The 11,611-nt window shown below is 36.6% G+C and overlaps 1 protein-coding gene across 4 annotated transcripts; it reads right to left on the bottom strand.

Moving 5' to 3' along the window:
• Positions 1-3,239: 3,239 nt before the first annotated feature.
• On the bottom strand, positions 3,240-11,239 carry LOC135627397 (transcription factor TGA2.2-like). 4 transcript variants are annotated; one of them, XM_065133484.1, is made up of 14 exons: positions 11,040-11,239; positions 10,714-10,933; positions 10,100-10,188; positions 9,744-9,817; positions 9,454-9,624; positions 9,250-9,369; positions 8,873-8,926; positions 8,532-8,591; positions 8,349-8,426; positions 8,226-8,274; positions 7,832-8,103; positions 7,509-7,742; positions 6,920-7,062; positions 3,240-6,384 (listed from the first exon to the last, which is right to left on the bottom strand). In XM_065133484.1, the coding sequence occupies exons 1-14, from the start codon at positions 11,137-11,139 to the stop codon at positions 6,294-6,296; spliced, it is 1,755 nt and encodes a 584-aa protein (XP_064989556.1). In that variant the 5' UTR covers positions 11,140-11,239; the 3' UTR covers positions 3,240-6,293. The 4 variants fall into 4 exon arrangements, with proteins under 4 accessions (XP_064989556.1, XP_064989558.1, XP_064989557.1 ...); XM_065133486.1 differs by lacking the exon at positions 11,040-11,239 and adding an exon at positions 11,022-11,039; XM_065133485.1 differs by lacking the exon at positions 9,250-9,369 and having other exon boundaries at positions 11,040-11,231.
• Positions 11,240-11,611: the final 372 nt, after the last annotated feature.

Raw genomic sequence — 11,611 nt, 5'->3', positions numbered from 1 at the left:
GTAAAATTATTGGATAGAGATTTATTAATCTAAAAGGCTTTGATAGTTGGATGAAGATCCAATACCCAATAGGCTAGGATTCATTAGGGTTAAGTTGATAGGGGGGCTCTATAAATATGAGGGAACCAAAAGGTCATAAGTTGGGCCTTCTTGACTGCCACCTCCTATTCTCTCCTCTTCCCTTCTCCTCCTTAACCAGTAGGTATGGAGATTTGGATAGCGATTCAAAGAGTGCCTTCGCAGCTCTTGTAGCGTGGATCACCACTAGAGAGGACACTTAACCTCCTTTATCCTCTCCCATAAATTTATAGGATTTTAGAGATATACGATCTCCCTAAGTAACACAATTATCTCACACGTGTTTTTTCAGTTTTACGGGTTTTAGCACACCAATCTTTACACGACGATAAACACCTTTTGGGAAATCTAAGACTTTTGTTTTCTATTCTTCCGCTATACATATGATGTCGCCCCTAGATTTTCCTACAATCCTGAATTCCTCGAGTGTTATCATATTGAGTCGTAGTCAATTATTTCATTAATATGTCAACCAATGACTTATCATCATATTTAAATCTGACTTCAATAGTCTTTAAATATTTTCACGTGCTAGTTACACTCGATAATGAAATATTTATATCGTTTGCAATCGTCATTTTTATGAATATTAAACTAAGCTATTAGATCTTTTCCAAGCATTCATTTTATTAACCTATTCCACAATACTTTTATCAATCAAATCTACGGACCCTTTAATAAGTAATGCTAAGTCAAGATCTAATACGTCCAATATGAATCGCACATACTCTAATTATTCTGAATAATTTGATCTAGAAAGTACAGGGACACCGGAAGCATGAGAATGTATGGAAGGAAGTACCATTGTAAAATATAAAATAATATTAATGCTTTGAGTTTTCTAAAATATGATGACCTATTGATATAATCTATATATCACCTCTGGATAAAATATTGACATATCTAATGTTCGCTTAAGATCATTTATGGAGGACTAATATCATCCTTGTGGAATATTATTGCTACCTATGGGTATATAATTCTAAGCTGCAAGAATATCCAAAACAGTATCATCATATCCAATCGTATAATTATTTGAAAGAGATTCTCCTTTGGAATTATCAAAATCTCATAATTATGTATGTCATTGTGAAATACAATAATATAAAATACAGTTTAAAATGTCACATAAATGATAAGATTTTTATTATAATTCATACCTCATAAGTTTACCATTCCAAGCTACTTTGATAGCTACCGGTTAGATAAAAACTTAAAGAGATAAATTATAAATAATATTCATCAAATTTTTTATTCTAATTTATACTAAAATAGTTCAATAATAGAATAATAACTACAATAATTATTGAACATTAATTAGTAAAAGAAAAAAAAATTCATATGATAATTATAATCATGATATCAAATAAATCATGAAGGGCTTTTATGTAAAAGATAAATATTATTTTATAATTTTAAACATATACATTTGAATAACCAAATAAATATTTAAGAATAATAATTAGATTTTATTTACCACTTACAATCAATAAATCATATAAGAAAACTATAAAATAAATAATAATTTTTTTTTAATTTTCACATAAAATATTAAATTAAACCAATCGATTTTATTTAATTTTGAACATGCTAAACATCAACCTAATTAAACAAGTCTATCAAAATAAAAAATTGTTCAAAATTTAATCATTTTTAAATTTGATCAAAACTAAATTCAATTAATAACTAGTTAAAATATAGTGATGATCAAATTCAATTAAATTATATTGATTGATTTTATAATTAAGGATATAAATAAAAAATTATTAATTTTATAAGGGTAAAGCTATAATTTTCTTGATAGCATATAAAGTGAAATTATGAGATTTATAGAGAGTAGAATTGCCAAAATATTAAAAGGAATTAATAAAATACATAAGGGTACAATTGTAATTTGATTAAGAAACCCTAATCTCCGCCGTCATTGTTTGTGTAGTTGTTGCTTGCGGGCGACTATTGCCTGTGCGACCGTTGCTTGAGTGCAGCCTCTACCCGCGTGAGGTTGCTGCTTAGACGTGGTAGCCGCTTGGGCACGATTGTTGCCTGCATGCCACCGTCACTTAGACACGACCTCTACTTGCATGCAGCTGCAGTTATGCGGTCATCACGTGTGCGTGCTACTGCTTGTGCAGTTGCCACTTGTACACGGTTGCTTGCGCGCTTATGTGCGGATGTCACTATGTGCAGTCAATCGTGGCATACGACTCGTCGCCTTGTAGCCGCTTGCGGTCGCTATAGTGCGGATGCTACTTGGCGCAATTTCCTACTATAGTAAGTTCGCCATAGCGGCTACATGTAGTGAGGTTGCTGCGACTACCATCGGCAGCGGTGCTCCACAGCAACCATCGCTGCTTCGTGATCATCGAAGATCGTAATACAAAAGCAAATCTCATGTCGCCCCCAAGCAAGTGACACGATAGACCAGATAGGAAGATAGATCAATAATATACACAAATCATTCAAGTATCGTAAATAAAAAAACAACAGATCTAAAGTATTTAATTTCAAGAAATTAGGCTCTGATACCAATTGCAAAAATAAAATCTATAATATGCTATAAGTCATATTGAAAACTTTCATGTCAAGATTGAAATCAAATAATAATATATCAGATTTATGATGTGTATCTTTCGATAATCTGCAAAGGCACTATCCTCCGAATCCGTATATCATAGTGACGTCGATCTATAAGGATAACTAGACACTCGTTCTCCTCTCTTCCTATCTTTTTATAAGATCATTGTTATTAATGATTTAGGAAAGTTGAGAGAGAAAACGTAATCTGCATTATGTTTTTTTATTTTAAATCTTTAAAATATTCTATAGCAAAGGGGCTATGATAAGTTATTAAAGCTCCTATCAAGGGCATCCCTTAAGGAATCCTACTATAATATAAACAGAATGTGCATGACAAAGACAATAAGAATCTAATTAGTTTTATTATATATTTTATCTAATTATAAAGGATAAGACAATAAGAAGAGTTGTCCGATGATTTTATTCTCTATTATGATTATATTCTCTTTCTCTTGTTCATGACAAAGACATTTACTGTGATTATGCCTCGCCTCCGATGAAAGGAAGCGCATACTTTACGAGTTCTCATAATTTAGTTGTACAAAATTTTCTTGTTCGAGGATAAGGCTTGACAACATGATGAGATTATTTTTGACTTGGGTAGGGTACATCCATTATTTCTGGGCCATGCACATCAATGGAAATGAGAAGTATAAGGATATATTATTTATAAAGGAAAAAAAAAATGACAGGGCATGTATTTAATCCAACAGTATTCTCTCTTTAGAAGCTTTTGTAGTGTCTGCATATTATAAGACTAAACCAAGATGCTAAACGATATAGCTTTGATTGTTGCACTAAACCTAATCCAAGACAAAGATTTAAATATTGTTATGTCATCATCCAAAAGAGAAAGAACTTGAATTTCAATCTTTAGGAGAATTTCTTAATCCCAATAACATATTGAATCCATGCCAAATCCAACCTTTAGTGGACATCATCTTGCACTAACAAACGCATTTTCATCTGATTTGCCAAGAAAAGGTTAACGAGCATGCATAAAGTCAAATGGCACAAAGTGTTTGGTTAAAATACAGAGATCCTCGAAGCATCTTTAAAGAAGGGAGCTGAAAGCAAAAAATGGCGCAAGACTGGAATCCGTTACTTCAGGATGTAGCAATGGAATAAGATGAAGAAAACCTAACATCAATAATTATGGGTAACTACAGAAACAACTATTGATGGTCTATTAGCTAAAACATGAGACTAGAGTGTAGTCTCTGAACTCGGATGGCTTCAGGGAGAAGATCAGTTCATGAAGCAACGGAAAACAAAACAAGAGAAGCCTCCAAGAACATAATAATGTAATTTGGGATTTTTCAGCAGAGAAGTGAAATCACATTGCAACTCAGAAAATTGTAAAATGGAACATCTCTTCTAAAATGACAAATTCAAAGTAATATATACGAACTATCTGATGCAAGGACTAGGAAACCAGCACAAAATAGCAATTACAATAAGAATGAATAACTAAACAGAACATGTAATGCATAAGGACAAGAACACATAATTCCATAATCAATTTCCCTCCATTTTTTCTGGAGAATAGTAGCAAAGTTGAGTGGAAGTCACCCCAGAAGAAAACAACAAACCAAAAACAAAATTTCTATTGATATTTCCTGCTTTGTTAAATCATAATGTACAAAAACAACAATAGGTCGACTAAATGAATCTCTTGCTATGATTGATCTTTGTATAAGATGATATTTTTGATAGAAGATCATATTATAAGTAAATATGATATGATAATATTGTATTTCTTTTATGTTCTAATCCTCAATCAATCAATCTATGATTTGAGTATAAATCATAAATTTAACTATATGATTTGAATATATGATTGAGGAAAACCTCTCCCTCACAATCTGTATAATTACTCATTATCTCAATGAATGAAATCATCTCTTTAATAATAAATTCTTTAATTCTAAGTTAAATTTAAAAATTAAATATTTTTTTTATAAATTCTGGTATAGTCTTCTTACAACCCCTCTACCTCTCTCCATACTACTGATATCAATTATCATAAGAAATAATTCTTGTTAGTTTTATTTTCGATCAGAGTTACACTTAGAATTCACGAGTAAAAATATTTCTCATTCTATTTTGTAGTTATACCACGTGTCTAGGTAAAGGAGGAGTGGCTTACCGGAAAAATAAAAAAAAATAAAAATAAAAATAAAACCTTTCCACCAACTTGAAAGTTTAGTTAACTGATGAAAATGCTACTCTATGATGACCGTACGAACCGATTGCTATGGAAGCCCAGTGGCCTCACCTGGCTGAATCTCTTAAGTAGAACCATAAGAGCAAATTATTCTAATTTTCTGAATCCCTTTGAATGCGCTGTCTTACATGAATTGTTAAAAGAAAGGACAACTTAATCCTAAGAACAGAATATACTCAAACAGATTCACATCCCAAATCAACCATTTAGTTTATACTGCCAACTGAATCTCTTCAACACAAATCAACAGGGAAAGGAAGCCGAACTTTTAGCTTAAAGAGCAGAGCAAGCTCTTTCTTGTCTGCCATGTTAATTGAATGCCTAACTAAGATCGAATGCATATTATGTATCAACAGAATGTGATCATGCTCTCAATACATCTCCCTCGTGAATCCTACATTTATCCACATTGATCTTCCAATCAAGACATCTAGTCGCCAAACACACACACATTTTGACACCATTATAGCCATTGAAAGGAGCAGATCCCTAGAATTAAATGGAAGACAAAGCTCAAGCGGTACCTACATCTAGTCGCCAAACGCACTGAACCGCTGGGGAGGGGCCTAACGGGGAATAGGCGGCCACATAGGTGGAGGCTAAGCCCTCCGATGGAGGATGGAGGTGGCTGAAGTGGGTAAGGGGGTCCGCGCCATTTATAGGTTGATCTTTGAGTGGGCTTCATCCGTGATGGACTAATTAGGGCCCAAAACAATCAGTTCTTTGTGTAAGACTCATCTTGTTTAATTTCGAGCCCATTAAATTTGTAAGTTTATCTGAAGTGACTCACTCAACCACTTTGATCGTGCTTGATCCAAGTCCAATCATATTCGATTCACGTCCCACTCCAAATTATTGACTCGTATAATTGGATCAATCATCACGTTAGCCATGAACCTATAAATTTTGCAACGTTATATATATCACGTTAGCCATGAACCTATAAATTTTGCAACGTTATATATATCACGTTAGCCCTAAACCTCACTACTCCATCTCAATTTGATTTCTTCTAAACCATCTAACTGAATTGGCACCAACAGGTTGGTGCGATGTCTGTTCTAATCCAACTCAACTTTGTCATGACCACTCAACTTTGTCTTGTTCTAATCCAACTTTACCAATCCTTTTAATATCCTGAGTTAGGTCTAGTTGCATATATATGGCCACACTTTGCCCTAAAAAGCACTTCCCTATTACTGTTTTTTGTACCTAGAAAAAACATGCATATCAATTCTTTTAGTGCCTTTTTGTCGCTAACAGTTATTCCAGTTCAACAGCCATATATAACAAGAAATGCCAAAGGAGGCTTCGAAGCACCTCGCTCTTGCCTTTTCTGCTGAAGTCTCTGTATGCATGAGAATTCAATCATAATACAACATGCATGCTATATGTTTCAGGAGTACTTATTTCAGAAGCCTGAAAAATGATCTTGCATTGATGGATGAACAATTTGCAGGTCTGTTGTCGAAGAGCCAACACTGTCATCTCCAATCAAGTTCCTGCGGTAAGATATACGTGCAGTAGTATTCATGTAATTGTAGGAAGCTATAACCAAATAACAAATACCAGAAAGAGTGAGCACAAGATGTTTAGAATTAAATGCTAATGATTGAAAAGGCATGAAGCGACTAGATCATTAATTGTTGCATCTAGGCATGAAGCTAATGCTTCCAATTACCTGGGTGGTCAGCTATACGGGTTCTACTCAACAATCGAGCTCTATATATAGAACAATGTTCCAAATGAGATCATTCACAATCAAACCCCTTTTCCATTATTTCTTTCATTAAAGATATATGCACCTTCTTTTCCACTAATGAGAGCTTTCTTTATTTTATCTTTCTATAAATTCAGATATCCACGATGAATAGATTGTATCAAAAGATCATCTGCGTATACACTTGAGAAATCATATATGTATGCTTGATAGAAGCTTACGATGATCCCTTAACCAAGGAATTAACTATAGATAGCACAGATGGTGCATGTGTTAAATATAAAGAAAAAACTAGCAAGCATGATTAGTAGACTTACTGCCGAGGCCGAGAAGCCCACAGGGAGCTGAGAGCACGTAGACGGGTATAGTACTCTCCGATTGCGACGAAGCATCTTGCTGCTTGTCTGCTCGTTAAGATCCGACGCAATTGGTGCAACGTCTCTTGCCTCAAGTTATCAGCCTGCAGAAGCACCAATTTTGGAGTTAGTTATTCCCATCAAGGGAATCTCCTTTATGTTATTCCCATCAAGCTTATTGGGTGTGACATGGTGGTTCCGTCTTCTATTGGAAATGAAATGAGTTATTAGACTACCATTTATTGAAGCCTTGACATATATAACATGCTCTATCTTATGATGATAAGCTATTCACAGTATAGAGATAACACCAGGGTAAGGCAGACCCAGTTGACTTTTATTCAAACCATCTCCCTCAGTTAAAGGGTACTCTTTCTACTTTATTTTTTTTCTTCTGTAGGTAAGTCAGTTCAGATTTATCGATAGATTTACTTTCAGCAATCACATGCGTTAGATATAGTTGAGCTATTAGAAATGCAGGCATACTAACAACATATAGTAAGTAATCCTTTTGGGGTTAAAGCAACTTTTGATAATTGAGAGTAAAGACCTGGCGGACGAATCCTTCGAGGTGGGCAAGCTTCTCTAGTGCAAGGACCATGTGGCCCATATAATTCCCGACGTATACGCCATCGCTGAGAGGACCACCGGCAACAGTGTCCGCCAAAGACTGGTGAAGCTGCTCAAGGCCCTGTGAGAGAGCCTCCTCCGCCTGCTGTGACGATTGCTTCAGGTTGTAGATCAACTGTTGCTCCGTCGACGGATCCAACTGAGGGATCAGTATCTGCCCAGCTCATCAACGATCAGACGAGGGTTAGTCGTACTGCATACAGCAGCTTGAGTTGTGAAAAAGGAAAAGGAGAGAGTTTTAACCTGGAGAAGCTCAGAGGGCCTAAATCCACCCATCCACAAGAAAGAGCGCTCTGCTGGTGTCGTCCATGATCCACTCAAGAGGTGGAAAACGTCGGATTTCGCGACTTCAGCTTTCAGTTGGAAGAGCTCATCGTAGTTCATGATGCATTGATCTACAATTACTGTAAAACTGGCTTCAGGAAGGTGAGCCTGCAACGCCCCTCGAAGCTCCGACATGAGCTTGCAGTTCTCGTCCAGCCATCGAGCATGTTCCATGTCAAACATCGCCGCGCCTGCAGCGCAGAAGCTACAGTTACAACTAGCCGAAGAAGAATGACGAAATCCTCTCTCAAAGCTATCAAAATGGTGCAGAAACAAACTCGTATCCAAACTGGGATGGGAAATAGCTTATTACCGGGACTGATAGCTTCATTTGAACTGCCTGCTACTCCTAAAAAGAGACCCTGACACCAAACAAACATAATAGATTGAACGGCTGAAAACATTATATATAATGCACAGGTAGGAGTTACTATACCTGTGATCTTGCTCTCTGGAGTTCTTGCTCTAGCTGCTTAAGTCTAAGTCTGCTGGACTCCAGTTGTTGGACGTAAGCCTGTTTATTTGGGATAATTGGATAGGTCCATCAGATCGATCCATTAAACAAATATGATAACATCAAAGCCAGGTTTGGTTTTTATTGGAGATTTGAAGGGTGCACCTTTTTCTTTAGTCGGCTCTTTCTTGCTGCCTCTCGATTTTGAGCTAGGCGCCTTAGTGTCTAATAGGGAAATAAATCTCAAGTAAATGAATTCCCTCTAAAGAAAGCAAAGCACTTGACGTATATTCAAGTGGGTTTTTCGTCTAGTATTTTACAAAGCACAAGCAAACTCCTTTTTTCTTTTTCTTTTTTTTTGTTAGGCTGTTTCAATTAGGATTTTCAAGAAACAACCTTATTGTTGAATCAATAATAAAATGAGTGCATTCATTTTAACTTCTTCTCTTTCGACTTCAACAGACAGGCAGCAGAGAGAGAGAGAGAGAGAGAGAGAGAGAGAGTACCTTGGCATCAAGTTGCTTTCCATGTTTCTCTATAGTTGAATCAGTCATCTTTCTCTGCAACGTGCAATACATTATTCGTTGTTTAGGTTGAAGTCAAAAGAGAAGAAGTTAAAATGAATGTTATATACATATGAGAGAGGAGACCAAAATATTTTCCGCTGTGCAAGTCCAAAACCCGAACAGAAAAGAAGAAATAATAATGATATGCTTAAAGTGGATGGATTACCGTTGCCACTGATCTAAAAATCACTATTAAAAAAAAGAATCCCATAGCTGGAACCGCTACAGGAGGAACCATGAGCCAGGTCATGTCAGAACTCAAACTGCATGGCCCATAATAAAAAGAAAATGTAATCAAGAAAGAGAGTAAGACCTACCGAGTTTATGACAGTAAAAAGGGACAAAGAGGCAGCTCTTATAGGGATCCGTTTTGGCATTATACGACTGTTATAGGTTGGCTTTTCAGTGAACCGTCCGTACTTTGCAGTAGTTTGAGGCTAGGGCATGAACGTAAAGATTTTTGATCTGTTACCTAGGGAATTGAGCTGCTGATACTGTATAATAAAGCAATCAAACAGTACCTTGTCTTGGGATGTGGGTTGAAGAGTTGGCGTTGTTCCTGTCATGGAGGCACCACTTGTCATCATCATCATCAGCGTCTCCTTTCTGCTAGATGTAGAGTCTGATCCTGGATGAGATGGAGTGTTTTGAGCTGAGCCTGAATCAGTGCTCCTTGCGGAATGTGCCTTCCCCTGGTAGAAATAGAGTCGGAGACAAATCATAAATGGAGCGGCAAACCAGTTCTTCCTTTTGATTCATCTTTATACTTCTTCCCACACCAAAAGCCCAAATCAGAAGGACAAGGCCTCACTCTAGGGGTTTGCTGGAATCTCATTGGCCACGATGGGAAGATCTCAAGTGTTGCAGGCCTGGGTCCAAAAAAAGCTGCAGGAACAGGAGATGCAGATGATCAAATATCTCTAATAAATGATATAAAAACAAAGAAGCAGATGTTCGTACTAGAAAGGAAACTTATTCCTTCCACTCGTAGGAACCACAGAGTTCATGGAACTCTTTAAACTTGAGATGGAATGTGAGATTCTATCTATCTGTCTATGGGGAGTCATAGCATTCGAAATGAACATATGATCATTTAAGATATAATCTCTGTTACAGATGTGGCTAAAGGTGGAAGAATCACCAAAGAAAGAAAGAGAGAAGACCTACACTTTCTATCTTCAATTTCTCTTATGCCATCTACTCCCTGCATGAGAGCCTCCTCCAACTCCCCAAAATAAGCAGCTCCTTCTTGGTCACTGTTGGGCAATTGGAAGTCCATCTAACTCATCAAATTTAATTTAGACTAGGAACAAAAGCACAAAGAAATTGCTTCATATCCAGGTTGCTGTTTTAGAAACCCAAAGAAAATAACTAAAATGGATCTTTTCACTCTATGAAAATAGAGAAAAGGAAACAGTAAGTAGAACAAAGAAAGGGAGAGATGCGAAGAACAGAGAAGAAAAAATACATGGATTAGGTCAAAACTTTCTAAAATGTTGGGCATAGGTGTAGTACAATAAGAACACGATATAAGATAATAAAGAGCCCACTGAACTATTTGAAAAATGGTATATGAAAAAAGATGTGGTGCCATGGTGCTAGCCCATTTAAAGTTACTTGCTTTGTTAAACAATGAATCCTCTGCAGTGACATGTAAAGCTGACATGATACTGGGGAAAAGGATGAGATCTGGCTAAGAGCTGTGAGCATAAATCTCAAGGATAAAGTTTCAAACAAGAAGAAGAACATAAGCATAAAGGAGAGAAACTTAGGAACAGTACAAGAAATTAGATGCGGCAAGACTGGTGCCATGAACTCCATAAGAAACAGATCGAGTTGAAGGTCCAGAATCAGAAAGGCCAGTTTCACCAATTCTATGAGTTGCCATCCATGCCTCTTCTTCGCCTTCTCGCACCATTCTGAAACTTCCAGGACACTTCATATATCGCTCTATCACACTCTTTGGAGCCTCTACAAGCATTTGCCGAACCCTCTTCCCTTCTGCAGTGATCAACAGAAAGATTATGGTGAGCAGAGCTTAAGAAAAAGGAACTTGTAGAATGATTCAGAGAAAGTCTGAGTACAGAACCAAGGCAACCATGCTAACCCAGGATTGTTGAATATAAGGAGTGCTCTTCCCAGTTTTCCTTCAAAAGTGGCCCCAGGATTGTAGTATTTTTATATAGCTGAATCATCTGATGGACCATGAACACTGTGGTACTCTTCTTTCCTCCTGTGACTAGTAATTATAATCAACTCTTGGGTTCCTCCATAGTACCTGTCCTATTGGGATTGTCTGCAGATTTTATGAATGCGAGAGAGAAAGAGGGAGAGAGAGAGAGAGGGAGCAAATAATGGTAGAAATTTGGCAGGAAGCAGCTAGTACTGTCTCAAACTGCAGTCCTTGTAACCAACTGTGTTATCTCATTGGCTCTTCAGAAATATGAAGTAACAGCAAATTTGCATTGAATGGGAAACAGACAAGCCAAAATACAATAAAAAAAAGGCCAGAAAAGTTCTAGCTTAGTCTCTATTATATGCTCTAAAGGGGTGAGTGAGTCTACTTTGACAAAAAGGATAGACATATAGCCTGTTGTATGTGACCCATGCCCACCCAGACAACACACTAATATAAAATCAGCCAACAAGCAAGCCCACTTATCTTAATAATCTTGTCAC

The sequence above is a fragment of the Musa acuminata genome, chromosome BXJ2-11 (genome assembly GCF_036884655.1).
Source record: "Musa acuminata AAA Group cultivar baxijiao chromosome BXJ2-11, Cavendish_Baxijiao_AAA, whole genome shotgun sequence".
Lineage (NCBI taxonomy): Eukaryota > Viridiplantae > Streptophyta > Magnoliopsida > Zingiberales > Musaceae > Musa > Musa acuminata.
The sequence above is the reverse complement of the archived record's forward strand: the minus strand, read 5'-3'. Positions and strand labels throughout refer to the sequence as shown.